Genomic DNA, 24544 nt, shown 5'->3' with positions numbered 1-24544 from the left:
AAGTTATATAAGCATGTACAGAAATAATACATCAACTTCAGAACAGTGGTTACCTATAGGGACGATGGAGAATGTATAGAATGAGATGGGCACAAAGGGGGCTTTAACTCTATCCACAATGTTCAACATTACAAAGATTAGAAACGAATATGATATAATGTTAACATTGTTAAATTTCGTGGTGTTACACAGACACACATCATATTTTCTGTACTTTCCAATTTTGAAATCTTTCATAATAAAAATGAAAACATTCACAGAAGAAAAGGTTGAATCACTGCTGCCATTTCCAGATTAAGTGACCGGGTACACTAAAATACAACACAGGTTTTCTTTTCCCAAATAAGACAATAAATATTAACAGAAAACATTACATGATTGGCAATGTACACTTTTCATAAAGTATCCACTGATTATATTAAAAATATACAACAATTAAAGAACAGGATTTAAATGCTTCTACTTCAAAAACTCTACCTTTGCTTGAGTCAAAGGATCGAATTTCACACCACAAACTGGCTTTCTTTGCTTTAAAGAGTACCCCTTTGGATTTTCTTTTATGTCATTTCCTTTAAATGTGATTGAGAATAAAAGGCTTAGTATACAGGGTATAAAAGATACCTGGCTATCTGTAAATAAGACTAATGAATACACTGTATTCTAACATAAACTAACAGTTGCTCAATTCAAAGATAATAAATTACTGCCAGTACCATAACTTTCACTTTTCAGTTTGAAACTTTAGACCTACGGGGAAATACACAGAGTGTGTAACTCTGTTTACCAAACATGTTTTTTCTTGTCAGGAAAGCTTTCCCATCTTTGTCAGATTAATACTTCCTTGATCACAGATGAAGTCTTTCAAATTAAAGATAAACAACTACTTGCCTGTTGTTTCTGATATGCAGTGTTTGGATTTATCTTTGATTCCAAGAGTAGTGATCCTGAAAGATAAAAAATAGTATTTATAAGTTTCAACTTGTAAAATTCTGAATAAAATATCTGAATATGAATTAAAAAAAAAAACAAGAAGAGAACTTCTGCTCTCTTCCCCTAGCTAGACATATGAAGTAATCAAATGTATTCTGATACACGTTTTTCTCTTCAGATCTGGGCTTCATACAGAACACACCAACTTATCCCCCATATAACCTTAACGGAAAAAAAATCCACCTAAAATCAACATTCAGACCCAAAATATAAAGAGACTAGATGTCCATTAAAGTTTTATTGAAATGAAAATTTAAAGGTCTAAATGACTACTTGAAGCCAAACTCTTTTTAACAAAGTTATTTTATTGCATTTCCAGTTTAACAAATAAAACAAATTACAAAGGACCACAACAGGAATCTAAGTACTTAATACACAAATTACAGAACTGCATTTAGCCTTTTCTCCTTAACAAAATGAAGGACACTTCATATAGAAATAAATGTCCATAACTGTTTAAAATAAAAGGGAAAGTGCAAGAGTACAAGATACAAGAATAAATCTAAGATTGTTATTTTTCTATAATCGGCACATAATCGCTCAAATCGAGGCGTTCAGATTACAGTGAGAAAGGTTTTAATTAAACTCTACATTTTATAATTTAAAACTACTTCACGTATGACTCGTACAATAAACCAACGGATACAAGTTTACAATCTGTTCTGGTGTCCTAACTCGTTTAGGTTGTTTTTCACGGCAACCTCTACAAAGGCAGCCTGGGGGGATCCCAGACTACAGATATGCTTGTGCGTGCATGTATCGTGGCAACAGTCTGCAAACCATAGGAAAAGGTACCTTTTGGTTTTCCCCAGCACCTGTCGACTGGGGAAAACGGGGCTCGTTAGTAAAACGGGCTTAAAAAAAAAAAGCCACTCAGAAAGTAAAGTTTCACTAAGCTTTTTGAAACAGACAAAATGGATAAGAAAACAAAAAATAAAAGGAGGGGGAGGGTCAGCTCCCTAGGACGAGAAGAAAACTCTTATTACTTCCTCCCTTCTCACTTTCCCCTATTCAAAGGCGAGACTGGAGAGGAAGGGGTCAAATCGTTAATAGGGATAGGAGGCGGGGGAAGAGAATCAACGTTTGACTGAGGGTAAATCCGGACAAAGTAGTTTGTTTTTACCGTACAGAAGTGCAGGCACAAAACCAATGCGCTGTCCCAAGATGTGGTAATAACAGTACCCGGCCCAGGGCCTAAACACCAGGGCTATGCCCAAACCGAAGGCACTGAGTGTCCCCTATCCTATGTTCCAATAACCTTACCGTCGGACTCAGCCCGAACCAGCAGCGACATCCCCTTGAGCTCCTCCACATAAGTGGAGGAGACATGCCCGGTGCCTCTGTCGTCCCATTGACGGTCTTCGTTGAGGGTATAGACCTTCACTCGCCGCCGCGTATCCGACATGGTGGCTGCTGTCCCCACCGCCCCGGCCGCCGCCTCCTCCTCGCTCACCTCGTCCGCGCCCCTCACTCTTGAGAGACGGTTGCGGCGGTGGAGGCAGCGGCGGCGGCGGCGGCTCCGAGGAGGCCCGAGTTGACCATGGCTCCCAAGGTTCAGTCGCGGGAAGGGGAACTAGAGTCACCGAGACCTCTCCGCCCGGAGTCCCGGTAACCTCTCACTTCACCCCCGCACACACCCACCCTCCCCTCCCTTTGCCCCCCAGAGCTCGCTCTCCCGCCGCCGCCGCCGCCGTAACTACTACAGATCCGCCATCTTGTAACCCGATTCTCTCTGCCTTTCTCTTCCTCCTCCAGCAGGCTCGCACGGGCTGTCCTAGCAGGGGCTACGGCGGCCGACGAGCCCAATGCACGTCGCGTCTGCTTCCCGCACGCGCTTCCCAAGCCGGCAGTGCTCGGTATTCTCGCGAGGCGGGGTACTGGACCTAAGTGGGAGGGTCTAAGTGCGACTTCCTTTTTTTTCGGTCCCGCCTGCTGGTGCGGGATCTCGGCCGGGTGGTCTGTTCTCGCGAGTTCCCTGACCCTCTGGTGCCGCGAGATTCCTTTCTGAGCCGGCAGCGACTGCGGAGTCTTAGATCTTCTTTCCAGCGGTTGCTGGCTGCACCTGGGGTTGTGACGAGCCGTGAGACCCAGCTCTGAGGAAAAAGTAAAGCATACCTGGGAGGTACGCATCCTTGGACGGGACTAACCCTGAGCAAAAAGGAAGAAAATGTGCTTGCACTCCTTAATGGAAGCTAACCTTGTCAGCCTATTGGAAAAAAATAACTCAAATTTCTTTCTGAGAATACGTAGGAACTTTGAGCCCTGTAAGTTATGGGGACCCGAAACCCACTAAAACTCGTTGTAGAATCTGTTAAACATCTCCTCAGGAAGTGTTCTAGGGACCACCAGGCGATTATAACGTGGTACATTAGTGTGTTGCCAAATTCCTATTTCCCGCCAAAGGCATTTGGTTAGGCATTTGGTAGCTGGCCATTGAAAAGCATACTTTCCACCTGACGAAAATGCAGTGCTTTTCCCGTGTTCGTAACCTCGGAAAACAAGTCTTCAGAGAAGTTTAGGGAAGTGGAGGGGAACTACCTTCCTAACACATCTAAGAGCATTGTTATGATATTTTTGAGTTTCTCTTACGAGCATTTTTTCTATCTATCGGGAGGTCTTCTGCGCTGAATAAGCGAAGGAGGAATTGTCTGGGCATTCACGTTGTCAAACATCACATTAATTGTCAAACATTGCCCGGTGGATACCAGTCATGTGCTGAGCAGTCGTTTATTTCAGTCCCCGTTTGTTCTTGATAGAATCCTTTATGTTTTTAAAGGCATTCTCAGCTTGTTCTGTCAGTTCCTTAAAACCCGTTGGTCTGAAAGGTGAAAGAAAACCAGACGCGATGTACACGTTGCCCCTCCAGCGCATCTTGGAGATTGTAGTCATTACTTATCAGTGGTTTCGTCAAAGAGTGCTTTTGTTTTGACCAGATCATAGGTGGACACTCTTCGGTGATGCACTAAAAACGTGAGACGTCTTACATAGAACAGGCGCCTGATAAAAAATAAATTCTAATTTCAAAATCTGGATACCTCGCATTTGTAAAAAATAGAACCTCAGAAAATGTACTTGAATTAAGTAGTTAGATGTAATAATAGAGCCCATTAATTGCCATGACAGATCTGGACAAAATGCATTTTGAGCCCAGAGAAAATAACCTTACTGCCTTGGGTCAGAGAAAGCTTCACAGATTAAGTTTTGATCTAGGTGTTAGGGGGAGTTTGCACTTTGGCTTGTGAAGGTGTTCAAGGCTGAGGGGACAGGGTGAACAAAGTCATAATATGTTGCTGGCCTAAAAGAACTTGCAGGTAAGTTATATATAAGTTAAAGGAATGAAAACTATACATTAGTCACTTTAACACTCTATGTGTTGAGGTTAATGTCCTACAAATAGAACTCTGGACAAAATTGTGAAATAAGTTATTTCCTGCATTTACTCAATCATTCAAGTATTTGTTGAGCATAAACTATGTGTTAGACACTGTTCTATACAGTGAATAAACAGAAAAGGCCCCTCTTCACATAGAGCTTACATTCTAGTATAGGAAGACAATAAAATACATGCCAGATCCTGATAAATAGTAATACCAAAAAATACGAGTAGCAAAAGGTTAGTAAGCTTGGGAAAGGTAATGGTGTTATTGAGGAAGGCCTCTGAGGGAGGCAGGCAGCCATGCATTTCCCCAAGGGAAGAGAGCATGAGAAAACAGAAAAGCAGATTTAGCCATGAGGCTGTAGTGAGAGGGATAATAAGGAAACCAGTGTCTTTAAGCCTATATATAATGGAATATTACACATATTGTTGTCCATATTGTTGTGCACATGTACCCTAGTTTATTTAAACCATCTATTTGTTCATATGTTATTTCCAGTAGTTCCAACCTAAAATAATAAATGATTTACCACAATTATTTCATGTGTTCCAATATACTTGATGGTAAGTTCTTAGAGTAGGGTTTTTCAAGGTTAGCACCACTAATATTTTGGGCTGGATAATTCTTTGTTGTGAGAGATTGTTCTGTGCTAAACAGGATGTTTAGCAGCATCCCTTATTTTTACCCACCAGATGCCAGTAGTATTGTACCCTCTCTTCCAGCTGTGACAGCTCAAATTATCTACCATCATTGCCAATGTCCCTGGAAGGCACGTTACATTTTTTAATTCTTGAGGGTTTAAAAAAATATCCTGTTAATCTCTATAGGGTAAACTGGGTTGTCGTTTCATTGACTCATGCCCTTGGAATGTCAAACTTTCTGCTTCCCATTCTGTTAGATGTTTTTATGAAAATGTTTTATGAAAGTTTTTTGCTGTATTCACTCATTTTTTCCCTTAAGGTGATTAAGTCTTCTCCATTTAATAAACCATCAGAACTGATAACCTATAACCTCTTAGCCACATTCCTATTTCTTTTCCCCTTTACAGCCAAACTATTTAAGGGTTGAGGTTGTTTATACTCCTTTCATTTCTTCACCTCTCACTTATTCCTCAATTGAACCCATTTTGGTTTCCATCACACTGCCGGCCCCAGCATCTTGCTCTCATCATAAAGCTCTTCATAAACTAACTTAAGATATCTATGTTAATAATGCCACTGGACATTTTTCAACCTGTTTTACTTGATTTAAGTTAAAATTGACACTTTTTTGTATGAACTTTGTTCCATCCAGTCATATCATGGAGATTCTTGCTTTATCCTTCAGATGTTGCCATAGTTACCACTTTCATAAAGGACCCTTCTGACTCCCCTGTCTAGACGATATCCCCTTGGGATGTTACAAGTACCAAAAAACCCAATTCAAAGTAGTTTAAATGATAAGAGAATTTATTCGTTCATATGAAGGAAAATCGGGAGATAAAGAAGAACTTCAGGTAGATTTGATTGACTTGACAGTATCAGTGAGAACTTGATTTCCTTCTGCTTCTCAATTCTATATTCTGCTCTGTCAAATTCATACTAAGGCTGACTCCTTTTATATCCTAAGATAGTGGCCAAGAGCTCCCAAGATTCCACAGTTCTTCATTCACAGCAAAAAAAGAGTTTCTTCACGTATTCCCAGTTGCATTGTTATTAGACTAATATAGGTTACATGCCTACCCTTGAACCCAGAGATATGGGGTCTAGGGAATGTCAAGCACTGATTGGCTGAGGCAAATCAGGGCCTGTCATTGGAGCCTGGGGTTAATCCCACCCAAATCCCATGGATATTACACCATGCAATATGGTAAAACTGATGTAGGAAGACAACTAGAGTATTGATTTTATCTTCTTGTTATACACAGCACTATGCACCCTTCCACTGTAGCATTTGCCATACTTGGAGCTTTAGGTTTATTTGTATGATTTCTGATTAATAACTGTCTCCACATCTAGATGACAAATTTCTGTGAGTTCAGGGAACTATGTTTTTTATCACCATTTTATCTCTAGTGCCTAGCAGAGGGCGTGGAACATAGCAGGTACTCAGTAACTGTTGAAAGTTAGAAGTTTACTACTAGAAGTTTACTACTCAATTTGACATTCTCCCTAGCAGATAATTTAATAACTACCGTATCAAATCAACTGAGATTAAATTACATCTTTGAAAGCTCCAGGCTGGTATCTCTAGTTTCTATCTAACTACTCAGTTCTTGACACACTACTGAATGATAGTTCTGAAACAAATTTGATCATATAATATTGTTTTTACATCTTTCAGCAGTTTCTGATTTCTTGTAGGATAAAGTTCTTTAGCATGGCAATACAAAGCTTTTCATGGTTTGGCTCCTACCAAACCCTGGCTGGCTGTCTACTCTCAAGAGCAAGGCTATGGACTGTTGGGGTGATTTTCCCTGGGTGTGATTTTCTTTTTCAATCACAGCCCCTCCCATTCACCTTACCAAATGTTTTTAGAAGTCTTTTCTTTGGGTGAATGTAGTTTCTGTAGGTATTCCCTCATACCCTGACAGAGTAAAAGCAGAAGGGAAGGAGGCAAGGGTCCTTCATCTGTTTGGTATTTAAGCTTTCACTTAATCACTCCTTTTACCCGTGCTGTCACAGTCTCCCACTACTGTGACTAGTGTCTCCAAATCAAGTCTCTCCTATTTCATAAAATAAATCTCAGTCTCCTGAGGTGGTGGTGATGGTGGTGGCGGCAATGTTCAAAGAACTAGTATGGGTATGAGTGTGTGTGGAGGGAGATGGTAGTCCTTTGGTTATGTGGGATTGGGAAGGGGATCCAGTTGTGTGGCCCCTCTTTATAGAGACTTTGACCCTGTCCTCAGATTCTGAGCCCTGATCCTTTCTGATTTGTTGTAGAGGTAATTAGTTCTCTTCTTCTCTAATCACCTATGTAACCATTTAGGTGGTGACTTCCTCTGTTCTGCTAATGTCCACTACTGCTCTACCATCTGCTTGCCATGCAAATGACATTTGTTAAAATCCTTTGTCTGCTATTGTCTCTTTTATTATGTTTGCCTTTTAGACTCTATACTTTAAAAAAATTATATTTAACTGTGATTATTTTGCATTTTTGACAAAGATATTCTAGCATGTTTTTATAATGTTTAGTTCTGTATTTCCCTTGGGGTTTTTTTGTATATGTGAAGTAGGATGCCAATTTAAAGTTTCCTCCAAGTGGAGAGCCACTTGTCAATATCATTTATAGATGAAATAATTTGAAATGCTATTTTAATCATATTCTTTACTAAATCTATACATGTATACATACATGTATGTGGACACTAACGAACTCACTAATCTGTTTTGTTTTATTTGGTCAACTGTAGTATGACAGTTTTAATTGCTATAGTTTTGTTATTTGTTTTGGTATTTGGTTGATGTGGTGGCCATATCAGTGCACCATTTAGATCTCCTTCAAGAGAACTTACTCTGGGGAACATACTTGACTGATAGCCAGCTGCCACCCCTTTGGATCCACCATTGCATTTGAGCTGAGGCCATAAAGACCTCGAGTTGCTCCCAGCCATTAACTGAGCATAGCACAGGTACTATACTTGTCTTTTAGTATCCGTGCAGAACTCCTTCAATGGGCAGCTTTGGCTTAGGGAACTTCTTAGCAGTCTGGATGAGACTTTATTGGAACTACACTGTAGTCTGCAGCTCTTTCCACCCAGTATTTCCTTATCTTCCCTCTTTTATAGAGGTCAAACTTGTACTATGGTCTGTAGGCTGTCCCTGTCAATTCCTGAGCCTGTCTATTTTATCCTTTACAGACATTTCCTCTAGTCAGTATCTTACATGTTTAATCCCTTCTTGGCATCTGTATCTTAGAGGGCCAGAACTGACATAGGTGGTACAGGGAGTGGTGTAAGAAATCAGGAAGTAAGATGGGGCTTGGGGATAGTTTACTCAGTCCTTGGCACAAGATGGTCACTTGACTACTGATTTGACCAGTAGTGACCTAGGAAAACATCCCACAAGAGGGGAATGTTGTTGTCTATACAGTGATTAAAGCATTTGAAAAATATGGGGAAAACAATGCCTACAAGGATAGTAGAGCTGTCCAATTATGTTGTACTACTGCCTTGCAGAGGGACAGTGGGCTTCAAAAAAGTCTTTATTTCCTGCAACGGAAGAACAGACATGGGATTTGACAGAGTTACAGAGCTCTAAAGATTATTTGAATGCTCAGCTTAAGGGGGGCTACTATGCAGTTAGGGTCTTGGTTGGATAATCCTGAGCTTGAAATATGGAATGGGGGTACCTGTGAAGATGTTGGTTCTGCAGATAACCGTGAACCCTCAGGGATTGCAGAAGTGGCTCATACTTCCTGTAAGAGGTAATAATGCCCTTCTCTTGCAAAAAGACCTCTTCCATAGTTGCTCTCATTTCTTATCCTAGCTGTGAGATTGTGATAGCTAAGGTTAAATCTCAGCATAATCTGCCTAGGGACTGCTGGGCCTAGCGAGGAAAGAGGTTACAGACTGAAGGAATTGAAATAATAATCTAGCATGTACTACCAAGGAGCCAGAGAAGTACACTTGGGATTGGACTCTGAGGGTCCCTGATCATGGGGGCTGGAGGTTAAGATTGGATACCAAGATTTCATTGATTTGGGATACCTTTGGAACAGAAGACTTAACCTTGGCCAGACCCAAGGGGATGGGGCAGACTTACTGCTAAGATAGCTCTTGGAAGCCTGGAAAAAAGAGTGGAAATGAGCTTACACCATGGCAGCTTTTTGACTCCTGGAGAAGATACCTATTTATTTTGGCATACCTATATGGTTATTGCTCACTTATTTGTTCTAATTGTTGTGTACCAGTTCAAAGTATTTTTAAGAAGATCACCTGCATATGTTTTTGTTCTTCTCCTCAACCTCTTTTTAGTCTTATCTTGTTGGTTAGGACCTGAGAACACTGATGAGAGTAATAGTGGTGATCCTTAATTTGTTCCTGCATTTAATGGCAATGTCCCCAGTGCTGTATATGTTTTTAGGAGAGGCAATACATAGTCTTTCAAGAAACCCCACCCTAGGCATAGAGGCCAACATTTGAGAGGAATCTCGTAATATAGGGCTTGTCCCCAAGGAGTGAGGGGTTTGTGCTCCATACCAGGCACCCCAGCCCTTTGGCACTGCATCAGAGATGAGCCCCCGCCCCCCAAGAGCACCTGGCCTTGAAAACCAACAAGGCTTACAACCATAGGGCTTTAGGGAATGGAAAATCACTCTTAAAGGACTCATGCACAGACCCGCTCATCCCAGGACCCAGCACAAAAGTAAGTTTGAAAGACACCTAGACCATATGCTTAGGAAACTCATCTGGCAGAGAGACAGGAATCTGTTGGGACTCTGTGGGGACAGAGGTGCTGGCAGACACCATTTTTGCACACACCCCCCCAAACCCCGCCTGCTAGCTCAGATAGAAGTGTCCTGCCCCCATCACAGCCCAGGCCTACCATGCCCTAGCTGAGTGCCCTGCCCCCATAGTCTATCCTGCCAGCCAGTGGGCATGTGCAGCCCACACAAGGGACACCCCTTGAGCACCTGGCTCTGGTGGCCAAGGGGGATTGTTTTGGACCCCCAGGCCTAAAATACTCAGTCCTTCACAGTTACCACCCAAGGGCACTGCACAACCAGCAGACTGAAACATACCCCCAGAGTTCATGTGAAAAAGGCATATTTTCTTGTCCTGGAGCTTCAGCCTGAGGAGCAGGATTCAGGTTTGCCATATATTCATAAGCTACAGAGGTGCCCCCAAGAGAAGATGGGCAAAGAGATAACCATATTAGTGCTCTCCCATGGCCATATAACAGTTCACAGATGCCTCCCAGAAAGGAGCTTATATATGCCTAAAGCAAGAATTTTGCAGCTGCCGCCCTAGGGGTAACTCCATATTTCCTGGTCTGAAAGTCAGCAGGGTTTACCATTACAAGACTATATATTTACATACCTTGAAAGCTGCTGCCTGTGGATCTGGCTTACTCTATACCTAAAAGAACTAGAAAAAGAAGAAATGAAGCCCAAAGTTAGTAGGAGGAGGAAAATAATAAAGATCAGAGTGGAAACAAATGAAAGAGAGACTAAAAAGATAACAGAAAAGGTCAGTGAAATGAAGAGTTGGTTAGATAAGCAAGACTGATGAACCTTTAGGTAGGCTCACTGATTAAAAAAGACAGGGCTCAAATAAATAAAATAAAAAATGAAAGAGACGTTACAACCGATACTATGGAAACACAAAAGATCATAACAGGCCACTACTAACAATTGTATGCCAACAAATTAGACAATCTGGACGAAACGGAAAAAATCCTATAAATATACAGTTTTCCAAGACTGACTCTTAAGGAAATAGAAAATTTGAATAAGACAGTTGCTAGCAAGGAGAGTGAATGAGTAATCAAAAACCTCCCAACAAACAAAAGTCCAGGACCAAATGGCTTCACTGGTGAATTCTACCAAACATTCAAAGATATAATACCTATCCTTCTCATACAAGGACACACAGAGAAAATTACAGGCCAGGCCAATAACCCTGATGAACATAGATGCAAAAGTCTTCAACAAAATATCAACAAACCAAATTCAACAGTACATTAAAAGGATCATACACCATGATCAAGGTTGATTTACAGGATGCAAGTATGGTCAGCATCCACAAATCAATCAGTATGATATATCACATTAACATTTGCATGTAAGAATAAGCTGTTGTATGCAAAGTACAAATGAGAGGCCAGGAGACTCCAAAGCAAAGGGTCGAGAGAGAGAAGGCCTTTGTTCATAATGATGTACAGTCCTGGTGACAGTCAGCCACAGGGAGTGTGACTTGGCTTCTGTGAAATAAATTCATGACCCTGTGAAAATCCCTATTCCACTCCCCCACCCACCACCAATTGCTTTAGCTTATGTTGGTTTCTGCTCCTTGATACCAAGACATATTCTCACTTTTCCATTTACACTGCCAACTCTCATTAGCCTAGAATTTTATAAAAGCCTATTGAACTTTAACATCATTATCTACCTTCTTTTTGCAAGTAACCAAGCATATTCTTGCCTAAGTGCTTTGAAAATATCACCTTGTACAAGCCTCCTCTTGACTTGTATTCTTCAATAAAATTTCATGATTCTGGTGAAGAAAAGGCACAGGGTTAAGGAGTAAAGGACTACGTTAATTGATTTATAATGAAATGGCTGCTCCATTCTAAACATACAATACCAATTGAATATGAAGTTGTTAGTGCTTTCATTTGGAATTCTCCTTCCAGAATAGCTGCACATCTTCCTCCACTTCATTCAGGTGTCTGCTCAAATGTTACCTACTCAGGCCATTCTGGATCATTTTATCTAAAATAGTACCTTTTCTTGATCACTTTATCCTTTACCCAGTTGTTTTTCTTTAAAAAACCTACTACCATCTGGCATGCTATATTCTTTACTGTTAGTTTCCATCCACAAGAATGTGAACATTGGAACTTGATCTGTTTTGTTTATTGATGCATTCCTTGCACACGTGTGTGTCCGGAACATACTAAGTGTTGGCAGAACTATGCTTGGCAGAACTGAACTAAGAAAGATACTGATATTTACACTACTATCTTCGATCTAGAAATATAAGATATTCTGTAAGAGATGTAAAAATTATTGCATAAAAACTGTAATTTATGGGCAGGGGAGTGTCAGTAACAAAGAATATGAAGAAAAAAGTCTTGTAAGTACTCAACGTTGCACTAAGTACCAAAGATGGGCACTTCAGTTTTAGTCATTACAGTGTTTTTAGCATATAATTGCACTTTTACAAGTACTTCATGGGAGTAGGNNNNAAAGCTACCAAGATTTGAATGAAGGCAAAAATAAAAGTTCAGACAGTGTGGGATCTTGGTTTAAGTGGAAATGGAATCTTTTTGGTGGTTTGTGGTTAGTGGGCTATATTGTCACTTTGTGGAACCACTGGTCTCTAGAATTTAAGAACTAGCTTCATTTTTCTTCCAGTAGTAGCTGGGAGTCCCTTAGAAAAAGAAAATAGAAAACTTAAGAAAAACATAAATTGCAGTTTTGAAATGCTACCATTAAAGCTTATGTCTTTTTTTTTTTTAACAGGTCTCAAACTCACAACCCTGGAGATTTAACCTACTTGAGCCACCCAGGCACCCCAAAGCTTATGTCTTGAACAGAAGGCAAGTGAGAATGAAAGATTTTTGTCACTATCAGAGAAAAATCAAATGTACAAAGCATATAGTTTACATTTAATGTCATTTTCAATTAATCTTCAGTATTTCAGAAAATGTGCCTACCACACAATTTTATACACTATATATAAAATCAGTGTTTACTGACTTAAAAATATACATATTTAAAAAATATTTGACCAACTAAATTTTTAATATTTTATGAACTATTTATGAGTCATGAATATACAAACATTTTATCAGATTTATAAAAGGATTGCATATTCTAAATTAGGACTTCCATGAGCCATCTTCTTTTTTGTGGAATTATGTAATATATTAAATCATTAAAATGAACATCTTATAGCTATTACTAAAAATTATGTCAACAGCCTCTATCTAGGACTGTTTCAGACATTAATTGAAAATCATGATTTTTCCATCCTTTATACCAAGAACATCCACACATTTGCAACATATACTCAAAAAATGACCTAGCTCTATTTGATAAGTAAATGGTTTTTCTGTATTTTCTAAATAAATATATTTTCTAAATTTGAAAAATGTACTCCTTCATTCTAGGTAGGATCCCATTTATAATATTTATTCTACTACATTTATGGTTTTGTGACCAATTTAAAAGGTGGTATATCATTAAAAGCAGATCAGATTAGCTCCTTCAACTCATTATATCCGGTAACTGTACTAACGAAACTGGCTTTGAATATGGCAAGTTCCAGTTTGTGAAACAGATGTAGCCCAATACAGCTCTTGTGCAGAGGTGAGCCATTAGATGACTAAGAGTAAATGCTCATTACTATATACAAAGAAGATAAAGAAAACGGGTAGGAAGAGATCCATTACAGTAGCAAATGTGATCTATTATTTCTAAGGTTTTAAGCTATTTCAGAATTATAGGAACTAAAGGGCAATCTTTTTAAAGATGTATAAATGGTTTAGTTTTAATAATATTTATTGATATAATGTAAATAAAAATAAGAGAATATAGGTTAACTCTTGAAATAAAAAAATAGACCACATAAAGTGTGTATTTTAATACAAATCATTAGAATATATTTATGCTATATATAAATCTACACATTACAAGATACTACTGAAATTTTGCTCTATAGAATATCACTCTAGAATTCTCTTAAAAAAAAAAAAATCACCGGGTAGAATTAGATGATGACTGTGAAATAGATTCTCCCATTACAATACTGCTTCTGTCATTTAGAGTTCTGACAACAGATGTAGCTGGAGACTGTAGCACTTTACGAGAAAGCCTCATTCTTCCATCAGCTGGATCACGTCCAAAGTATTTCACCTGTATTAAAGAAGCCAATTTACTTTTACAGTTATAGTACAGTGATCAACATCCAAATTAGAAGATACTTAAATTTACATGGTGCAAAAAAACAATGATTAATGTTTTTTCTTTGCTGAAAGCATAGCTTAGTGCTAAGTAAAGGTATATGTTAATAAATATAATTTGGTTAAATAGTCCTTATAAGAAAAAGAAAAGAGATGGGCATTTAGTTGCCCTATTATAATCATCTATTAGACTCAACTGTGCCATCTTATTTTCTCTAGGCTAGGTCCCTATACTGGAAGAACAGTGAAAACCATGGTGAATGATTCTAGACAAAGGCTTTCTGAGCCTAATGCTATTATAAACTATACAGGATTATGGTTAGGTTATTCACACTATTCCTCAAAGGACTATCACAGTGAGATTATTTGGCTTGACTTTAGACAACACAAGTCAGGGGAAATGTGGCAGTTTTAAAGTCCCTTCTGATGTAAAAACACAACTTGATACAGATATTAGGTCGTGGTTCTTATTCTTCCCTAGAGACTACTTGAACAATGGGACTACAGACTGGGAATAAACTAAAAGCCGTGGTTACTCAGGTCATGGGTAACAGGTATAGCTGGAACAAAATGTGGTATGGACAAACAAAACTATGGACTGAGAAACAAACTGAGGGCTTCAGAGGGGAGGGGGTGGGGGGATGGGATAGACTGGTGATGGGTAGTAAGGAGGGCACGTATTGCATGGTGCACTGGGTGTTATACGCAACTAATGAATCATCGAACTTTACTCAGAAACCAGGGATGTACTGTATGGTGACTAACATAATAAAAAAAAATAATAAAAAAAAAAGTTTAAAACTAAAAAAAAAAAACAAAAAAACCCAAAAACCAAACCACACCAGACTGGCATTGACTTCCTTTATCCACTCACAAAAACTATAAAAAAGGTCAGACAACATGGCTTTCATCAAACTCAAAAGTTTTTAGCTGTAAGCAGTACATAACCAATTAAAGTCTCAACTCAAATATGACATTCAAGGCCTTTAACAGAGTTACATTTTCAGAGTTCTCCTGTCCTGTTTGCAAATCACTGCATAGCTATCACTGACCTCATGTACTTCTAAAAGCTCTAAAGAGTTTGGACTACTATTCTAACTAAACTGCAAGCTCCCTAAGGGAAAAAATTGCATCTTAAACCCTTAGTCTGTTTAAAAGGGAACCTAAAGTTAAAAGAACACAGCACATAAATAATATAAATCACAGATGTTGATTTGGTTCTTTTAGCTTTTTGAAAAAAAAGTAAATGAAACTTCGAGTACAGTTTACAACTTTAAGGCTAAAAAAGTGAATACAAGTACCTGAATTTCTTGGCCAACTTCTAATCCGAGGGCAGTGGGATGTTTAATCTGAAAGAGAACATATTCATCTATTAGTTGTTGTGGATAATTTCTTAATGTCCATAGTAGTACACACTTTTTTAAGTGGAAAGTTTTATTGTTTTTTCTGATTATAAAATCTGTTGATTATAAAGGGTTAAAATAGTAAGTATTCAAATGAGAGCAAAAATCATCCAAACCTCTACTTTTTAGATAACTACTGCTGATACTCTAAAGTATCCCTTCAAATGTCTCCTTAGTATGTACTGCATTTGGAAAAAATGGACCTTACTGAGCTTGTTGTTTTAGAATATGTTGATTTTTCATTCAATAATACGTTGAGGACATCCTTTTATATCAATAAATGAAACAGCAGAGTGTTCAAACTATGTAATTTGTTTAACTGATCCCCTAAAGATGGTCATTTAATTAGTTTTAAATTCCGGTATTTTTTTAAAGATTTTATTTACTGGGGGCGGGAGGAGTGAGAGCAGGCATACACGAGTGTGTGAGTGCATGGAAGGCACAGAGGGAGAGGGAGAAGCAGACTCACTGTGGTGCAGAGTCCAATGCAGAGCTCAATCCCAGACCTGAGATCATGACCTGAGCTGAAGGCAGACGTTTAACTGACTAAGCCACCCAGGCGCCCCTTAAATTCCAGTACTGCAAATGTTAATAATTACGGAATCTAGACGTAAGGTATATGGGTGTTCAGCGTACTATTTTTTTCAACCCTTCTGTAGGTAACTGCATTGTTGCAACAATTACGTATTCATTTACTCAAATTATCCTCTCAGAACAAAGTCCTAATGTTGAACCTTCTAGGGCCAAAGGTAATACTCATACACATTTACTAAACACTCCAAAAAATTTTTCCCAATTTACATTCCTACAACGGTATCTCAAGTGTATGAGAATGTCCATTTTTTCCTCCATATTTTTACCCACATTGGGAATTTTCAACTATCTGAAAGTAGAAAAATGATAACTTAGTTTTATTTGCATTTAAAAAATTTGCTGTTGGGATGCCTGGGGGACTCAGTGGGACTCAGTGGGTTTAAGCATCTGACTCTTCATTTCAACTCAGGCCATGATCCCAGGCTTGTGAGATCAAGCCCTGCGTTGGGCTCTGCTCAGCATGGAGTCTGCTGGAGATTCTCTCCCTCTCCCTCTGCTCCTCCACCTGCTCGCCCATGCTGTCTAAACTTAAAAAAAAATAAATCTCTAATTACAAAAAAATTGCTGTTGATACTAACCTTTCTTACTGATCCATACAAACTGTGTGCATATGAAGCCTCTCTCATATGTTATATACATCTTTTTCCCCCGAATTGCTACTTGCCTTTCAACTTTATTGTAATTTTGCCATATACTTTTTAAAAATGATGTCAGGGGCACTTGGATAGTTCAGCCAGTTAAGCATCTGACTCTTGATTTTGGCTCAGTTCATAATCTCAGGGTCGTGAGATCAAGCCCTGCATGGGGCTCTGCACTCAGCAGGGAAGTCTGTTTGAGATTCTTTTTCTCTCTCTCTGCCCCTCCTCTCACTCATGCACTTGTGTTCTTTCTCTAAAATAAATCTTTTAAAAATAAATAAAAAGAGCAGATATTCTGCTTTATGAAAACCAGTTATTCCAATACAATGTGTTGAATAATCTTTGTTTCTTCAGACTGAAAACGCAACTTTTAGTATATATTATATTCCCATGTATATAACCGGATGATTTTTGGTCTCTATTCTGTTGTATAAATTGTCTAATTCTAGGTCAGCAATACACTATTTTATTCTGTATAGCCTTATATTTCAATATTTGGTAAACCAAACATTCCTATTATCCTCTGCCCCTTATGGTTTTCTTGAGTAGTTTCATATTTTTAGTTTTATCTTGCCATGCTTGGTTGGCCAAGAAAATTGGCAAGACAGGGCAAGAGCTAGGTATTTTTAAAAAGTAACTGTTATATGTTAATTCTAGATGTGTTAACTCAAGAGTATTTCCATTCCATCATACAAGGACAAACATAAATATCTGTGTAAAACAGTGTAAAAACTTTTGTCAGCAACATCGCTGTCATTTTCAGTTTTCTGTACTTAGGCTAGTAGTGGACAAACTGCCTAATCCTCACCAATCCAGGTAATTTCATTATGATGAGTTTAAGACAGTTTTTAAAAAAATAAGTTACTTTTTTTTACCTTTCGTTGATCAAGTTGTGTGTTATGAAGTAGTACTGCAGTCATATTTGGATATAGTTTAACCATTACTCCAGTGTCTCTGAAAAGGAAATAAGCCTGATTAAAACAGTATCTGTATATCTACTGATAATCAAACTGATTATGTATTCATTGGAGAACAAAGTAAACACACAACATAAAATTGTATAAAGGATTATCTAAAAGAGATACTCATTTTTTCAACTGAACATACACCCTGTATTTAAATTTTTTTTTTTAAGATTTTATTTCTTTGAGAGAGAGTGAGAAAGAGAGCATGAGCAGGGGGAGAGAGAGGGAGAAGCAGACTCCCCCGCAGAGCAGGGAGTCTGACACGGGGCTCGATCCCAGGTCACTACCTGAGCTGAGGCAGATGTTCTGAGCCACCCAGGCGCCCCTACACCCTGTATTTAAATACTTGTGAATGAAAGGACAGAGAAGAGATAAAGGAAAACTGTGTAGTGACAAGCTTTTAGACTATATATTCTTCTGTATTTCTCTTCATAGTATTTTCCCAAACATTTTGAAATGACATTAAATTTTTTTTTTTAAGATTTTATTTATTTGAGAGAGAGACAGCAACAGAGATAGTAAGAGCACAAGTGGGGAGGAGCGGGATAAACATTAAATATTTTAAAGTAGTGTAGATTAATCATCAACCTATTAAATAATGATTTAAGGAAGGGGGTTGGATAAAATATTTATTTCATTAAAAACTTTTGTCTTTTTTTCATTAATCTACTAAAATAAGCCATCCCGTTTCTTAGTTTTTTCACCTGTGATATTAAACAAATTATTCCACTGGCTTTTGTTATTGATTTCAAATAGCTTTGAGCACTCAGGCTACATCTGATACATATGTATTTTTTTCCTTAAAAGAAATTTTCAGGGGCACCTGGGTGGCTCAGTCCATTAAGCGTCTGCCTCTGGCTCAGGTCATGATCCCAGGGCCCTGGGATCGAGCCCTGCATTGGGCTCCCTGTTCGCAGGGAGCCTGCTTCTCCCTCTCCTCCCGACTTGTGCTTTCTCTCACTACCTCTCTCTCAAATAAATAAGATCTTTAAAAAGGGGGGGGGGATTTTCTCACCCCAAAAAGTCAATCTTTTTAGCTGATAAAAAATGCTTTGAGGTTGAAATTGACATTTAAAAAAATCTGCTCCTTAGGCATTAAGTAGTACTACCTTTAAAAGAAACCAAAAAGAAACTATCAGAAAAAGAAAGAAAAAGGAAATATTGCTAGGTCTATTTTGGGCCTAAATGTTTTACTGTGTATTGGGAAAATTTAAATGGTGGGAAATTTGATTCAAGAAAACAATTCACTTAGAAGAACCTATTAGTATAATTATAATCACAGAATCATGTTATTGAAAATCAACAAATGGTACAAAAAATAAATTATACCTTAAAAATAATTAATGATTCTACGGTAGGTAATTGACATAAAATCTAAATACCTTACACTTTCAAAATATATAATGCAAATGTGAGGTTAACATGTGATTATACTGTAAATCCTATAAAAACCAGCATAGCATATTAGTTGATATTACCTGATTTCAGTTATTGTGGCGGTATACACTGCTCCAAATTCTAGTTGCTGCTCTTGCTGTAAGTGCAAAATAAGCCATTAGATGAATAAACAGCAACAAAATGCAGAAAGAAGTATTATAAGATCTATACTTACATCATCTTTGCAGATTTCAGTAATGAAGTCTCTTGCTTCATGCATAGCACTTGGTGTTGGTGCAAATACAGAAAATGTTTCTTCATCCACCTGACTAACAGTTACTCCTTTTAAAAAGATAATTTGACATATTAAAGCTAACTTGCTCACTCTAGTGGAGTCTAGTCTTGGGGAGTAGATATGAGAGCAGGGGACTGACCTGCAAGTAGCTGGGCAGGGCTGTGTTATATATACTCATTGCTTTAGGAATGAAGAGATTCATTCACCAACAAATACACATTGCACACCTACTATGTATCTGACACTGTACTAGGCCCTGGGGAAACAACAGCAAGTCACTGTCTCTATGTTCTTGGAGCTCACAGTTTGGTAGAAGAAAGCATATTTAAGTTAATTTTTGAGGGTTTGGTTTTGCTTTCTTAATTACTATTAATTATATAATTATAATTAAATTATTAATTAATGTTTTCCTCACCTTTTCTTCTTTCTCTTACTCTAGAGTAGTGAATGGATGAAGGACGAAATCATGTCAGTTTCTCAATCTAAAGAGCTGGCTAAGACAACTCTCCTTCTCACTTTCCTTCAATAACCTCAAAGCTGGTAAGTACTAGGTAATTCAAAGATTGCTTCCAGAAAAAACCATGCATACTATTTCTACACATACTCTTTAAATAAAAGAGTCTAAATAAGACTAAGGGAGAAATAGCAGAATAGAAAATGACAGCAAAATCCTCTAAAGTGAAAAACTAAACATTTTTCTAAAAGTTCGATTTTAAAATGTCACAAAGAAATTGATGAATTCTAGGGGATCCTTCTTGAATATACTTAAGAATGCTGATTTATTAAGAAAACTTACAGTAAAGACATGTCAGTGTTATATATTTTCTTGCATATCTCAAACATATTTTTTGAACAGAGATAAAATGGCAACTCACATGGCCTACCATTAAAACCTCAAACTTGGGGTGCCTGGGTGGCTCAGTTGGTTAAGTGTCTGACTCTTGATTTTGGCTCAAGTCATGATCTTAGGGTTGTGAGATCGAGCCCTCAATTTGGGGTCCATGCTGAATATGAAGCCTGTTTAAGATTCTCTCTCCCCTCTTTTCCCTCCTCCCTCTCTAAAAAGAATTTAAAAATTGAACCCCCAAACTTCATACACAACTCTTACCTGTTTCAGCCTGAAGCTTTTTTAAATTATATCCACCCGGTCCAACAAATTTTGCCCGTTTTGATAATGGAACCTGAACAGTTTCTGAAATGCAGCGCAGAGAAAACTGTAAATAATTCAAATACACATATGAACCTAAAACATATCTTGATCGGTCAAGATTTTTTTTTGGCATAGACACATGTAAAAGTATTTCATGGGAAATAGAAAAATAGTTACTTGACTAAAGTTTCTGAAAGTTCTAATATCTAAAAATATCTCCCCAAATTTAAAATATTTTAACTACAGAAATAGTTAAAATATTTTTGTTTTGTGTATTTAAAGAAATTTAAATAATATACTTTCATATATTAATGTTTACCTTATCACGGAATAAATAATAACTTTAATACACTACCTACAACAGGCCCATTTTCTTTTCTAGATGCTCGAGGTTTTGAAATAGTTTTGTTCATAATCTGTATTATCTCCTTCTTTGCCACTGTAAGAGATAAAAACATAAAAATTATAACTAGAGTTGACCTTTGAACAACTAGAGATTAGGTATGTCCACCCCTGCATCAAAAATTCGTATATAACTTTTGATTCCCCAAAACTTAACTACTAAGAGCCTACTACTGACTGGAAGCCTTACCCATGACAAAAAACAGTTAAGTAACACATTTTGTATGTTATATCTATTATACTCTATATTCTTGAAGTAAACTGAAGAAAAGAAAATGTTAAGAAAACCATAAGGAAAATATATTTATAGTATTGTATGTATATTTATTGAAAAATATTTGTTCATAGGTATGGGATAGGGGGCTGGCCCTGGGATGGCAGAGTTCCACAGCCTGGTGGCTTAGGCTCAGCAGTGGCAACCCCTAGATGGCCTGCAGGCTACAACAGTTGCGTGGAGGCATAATATAGCTGCCTTATCTCCCTGGACATGTACCACTGGCCCATGGCTATACACTGGCACCTGTGGCTGCATGTGAGTGTGCTGGACTCCAGGAGGCCTCAAGGCCGAGGTGCCATGGTGAGGAGTGGGTCCCCTCCCAATGCCACCAGCCACAGACGACTTGGTGCAGGGACTTCCTATGCAGTGCTGTCCCTGCACCCTGGGCATGTTTCTCCATTTCAGCCCAGTCTTCTGCTGGTAAGCCCTGGATGCTCGATGGGACCACCCTCTCAGCACAATGGATGATCTGCAGCCCTGCCCAGTCATGGCACCCCCACCCCCAGGGGCTGCTAATTGCCTCAGCAGGCCTCTTAGGATACTCAGTGCAGCGGGCATGACCTCTGTGCCAGCTGCCTTCAGTTGGTCTGGTGGGATGGGCAGTAGTAAATAAATGCCTTGCTGTTGTAAATAAATGCTTTTGTTGTCAACTCTTTAAAAAACATAACGTACGTATAAGTGGACCCATGCAGTTTGAGCACACATTGTTCAAAGGTCAACTGCATATAAAATAAATATGATGATATAACAGTATTCTTAGTTTTTATGAAGTAAAATCCAAATTCTTTAACTTAGTAATCAAAGCTCTTCATATCCTAATAACCTTTACAGTTCTACTTATAGTCCCCTTTCTCCATAAATCTTATCTTATGGAGTCACTTAACTTGTAAAAATTGAATTTTCTCTGGTCTCTCATAAAGATTTTTACAAAGCAGTATTTTATAATAGCCCATTTTTAATATGCCTAATGGGAATTATAGTTTCCATGAACAAATGAACAATAATGGAAAGAGAATCAGGCACACTGGCTTAGCTTACCTGAGGCTTGTTGAATGGCCTCCATTACAATTTTTATTGGTATTCCAGGTAATTTAATATCAGCCTAATGTGGAAAAGTAAAAAAAAATTATATAAATATTGATTCATGACATTATTTAAATATTATAAAAGTGAAACAAAATAGGTTTTAAAATACCTGTAATGCAGTTATTCCCTTACTGGTGCCGGCTATTTTGAAATCCATGTCACCATTGTAATCTTCAATTCCCTGAAGGAATTTAAGAAATTACGATATAGTTTTAAACAAAAACAAAATTCACCCAGTCACTATAAAGGAATTTTAGAAAACATCTGTAGAAGTAAAACCATGTCCTCTAAGACTAAAGACAAAGAAATATCTTCTACATTAACTACTGCTTCTAATTTGTGGCTTTTTAAGTTAGAACTGTTTCATCAGAAAATCACTTTAAGATCATGTTGCCCCCACATAAATGCACAGGGATTCATTTATGATCACCCTAAAGTGAGCCATTATGGATATTTATACTGTGTGTCTGTGTGCGTGTGTGTGTGTGTGTATGTGTGTGTGTGTGTGTGTGTGTGTATATATATATATATATATTTTTTTTTTAACTCACATCGTATAAAATCCAAGGCTAATATGCAGAGGAGGAAAGTAAGAACAAGGACCTCCATTTCTCAAGTACTATTATTCTTCTAAGCATCCATTGCTTATAAATATGTATCATCTTCACCACTGAATATTTGAAAACATGGATATACTTGCCAGAATATCTGTCAGCAAACGATAATCTTCTATTTCACCCTTGTCAGGATTGTTTTTGGTGACCAATCCTACTGCCACACCTGCGACAGCAGATGAAACTGGAACTCCTGTAATGGAGAAAAAAAGCTTGTATGTAATGTGTACATCAGGCTAACATGCATATTTATCATTCCATTGATATTTATTTTAATGTGAGTGGTGTTTTAAATTTGACATCATCAGAACTAAGCTGGAAAGGTGATCTATCTACCTCATTTCTTCTTAAGCATATGATAAAAGCCCCTTAAAACAATTCTAAACAGGTAATCACTGTTCTCACAAAAACCTGTATAAAAATAGCAAACTTAACTCTTATTGAAATCCATTTGTCTTTTTACTTTTGGTATGTTTATCTTTTTTTGAAAAAGTAACCATTTTGTTGGTAAATCCTTCCAGCCTTTCCATGAAAGCCATCGGTAGGTTTTTTTTATGTATCCTCCCAGAAAATCTGTGCCCAAATATGAATCCAAGTGTAATCTTTTATTTTCTTTACTTATGGAATCATAGTGAATGCACCTTGCTTTTTTCCACTTAATAACATACCTTGGATTTTGACACATAATGCCACACAAAGTTCCACTTTATTCTTTTGAAAGGCTGCTTAGTAGTCCCTGAATGGATTTATAAAACTGTCAAACTGCCTTCCAGAGTTGTAGCATTTTGTATTTTCACCAGCAGTATGTGAGGGTGCCTGCTGTTCTACTTTCTTGTTAATTCCTGTCATATCTTTTGACTGTAAAGGGTAAAAATGGTAGCTTATTGTTCTTAATTTGATTTTTTATGAATGATCGCTTCTCGGCCTTTTGGCTAAGATCAAGTGTGATTTTTTATGAATGAGATTAAACTTTTTAAAAAATGTTTATAAGCAGATTTATTTATTTATTTATTTATTTATTTATTGGGGCTCCACGCCCAGTGTGGAGCCCCGCGCGGGGCTTGAACTCACAACCCTGAGATCAAGACCCAAGCTGAGATCAGGAGTTGGACACTTAACTATGTGAGCTATCCAGGCACCCCTTATATTTTGCCTGTTCATGCCCTTCAACCATTTTCCTACTTGTTAGTCTTTTTCTTAATGATTTATAAAAGCTCTTTCAATATGGACAACAGATCTTTGTTAATTATAAATATAGAATAGTAAAGGAAATATCTTATTTCCTAGTCAGTTGACTTTGTTTATTGTGATTTATTTTTCTATACAGAATTTGAAAAGTTATATGTAATCATGGTTCCTGGATTTTGCTTTAGAAAGGTTTTTCCTAAGATTTTGATAAAATCTTCCATGTTTCCTTTTTTTACAAAACGTTTAAGGTTTTATCACTTGGAACTTACCTGTTACAAAGGAGTGTGGCAGGGGATCTCATTTCATATCCTGTAAGCAATCTCACTTATGCTCATGGTTTTTAACCTTAACTTTTAATGTTGATGACCTAAAATTCTCTTTGCTAATAAGCACTAGATCTGTATAGCCAATTTGCCTATTGGACATTTCCAGCTAAATGTCCCCAAAACACTTTGTATGTATGTACATATATTCAAAATGTAATCACACCCAATAAATCCTTTTTGTCTTGCCTTTCTTATCTTGGTTGAATGCAACTAAGACACTCATGCCAGAATCAACATTTCTTTCCTCATTTCCT

The 24544-nt window shown here is 37.7% G+C and overlaps 2 protein-coding genes, 1 long non-coding RNA gene and 1 pseudogene across 9 annotated transcripts in view; 2 read left to right on the top strand and 2 right to left on the bottom strand.

The window, feature by feature from the left end:
* Window positions 1-2642, bottom strand: part of PPP4R3B (protein phosphatase 4 regulatory subunit 3B) — a 60177-nt gene extending 57535 nt beyond the window's left edge. Inside the window, exons 1-2 of one of the 5 annotated variants that reach the window (XM_008699882.2) lie at window positions 2254-2642; window positions 889-944 (exon numbers count right to left, since the gene is read on the bottom strand). In XM_008699882.2, the coding sequence (XP_008698104.1) occupies window positions 889-944; window positions 2254-2395 (198 nt within the window). In that variant the 5' untranslated portion in view covers window positions 2396-2642. The remainder of the gene's footprint in view (window positions 1-888; window positions 945-2253) is intronic. The other 4 variants (XM_008699881.2, XM_040623467.1, XM_040623466.1 and 1 more) reach the window with 4 other exon arrangements.
* Window positions 2643-13641: 10999 nt separating this feature from the next.
* The window catches only part of PNPT1 (polyribonucleotide nucleotidyltransferase 1), a 44851-nt gene continuing 33948 nt past the window's right edge, over window positions 13642-24544 (bottom strand). For both annotated transcript variants that reach the window (XM_008699884.2, XM_040623463.1), the window contains exons 19-28: window positions 22863-22969; window positions 22272-22343; window positions 22115-22178; window positions 20753-20836; window positions 20356-20439; window positions 19188-19294; window positions 19054-19109; window positions 17486-17564; window positions 15277-15324; window positions 13642-13928 (exon numbers count right to left, since the gene is read on the bottom strand). In XM_008699884.2, coding sequence (XP_008698106.2) covers window positions 13770-13928; window positions 15277-15324; window positions 17486-17564; window positions 19054-19109; window positions 19188-19294; window positions 20356-20439; window positions 20753-20836; window positions 22115-22178; window positions 22272-22343; window positions 22863-22969 — 860 coding nt within the window. In that variant the 3' untranslated portion in view covers window positions 13642-13769. The remainder of the gene's footprint in view (window positions 13929-15276; window positions 15325-17485; window positions 17565-19053; window positions 19110-19187; window positions 19295-20355; window positions 20440-20752; window positions 20837-22114; window positions 22179-22271; window positions 22344-22862; window positions 22970-24544) is intronic.
* The window catches only part of LOC103671279, a 94189-nt gene continuing 89329 nt past the window's right edge, over window positions 19685-24544 (top strand). The window contains exons 1-2 of one of the 2 annotated variants that reach the window (XR_570804.2): window positions 19685-19787; window positions 21482-21707. This is a non-coding gene — a long non-coding RNA (uncharacterized LOC103671279). Of the gene's footprint in view, window positions 19788-21481; window positions 21708-24544 lie in introns of those variants that run through there. The other variant, XR_570806.2, reaches the window with a different exon arrangement.
* On the top strand, window positions 23689-23862 carry LOC121101105 (annotated as a pseudogene).

Source organism: Ursus maritimus, unplaced genomic scaffold (genome assembly GCF_017311325.1).
Source record: "Ursus maritimus isolate PB19 unplaced genomic scaffold, ASM1731132v1 scaffold_6, whole genome shotgun sequence".
Lineage (NCBI taxonomy): Eukaryota > Metazoa > Chordata > Mammalia > Carnivora > Ursidae > Ursus > Ursus maritimus.
Note: the sequence above shows the minus strand (reverse complement) of the source record. Positions and strands in the feature narration are given on the sequence as shown.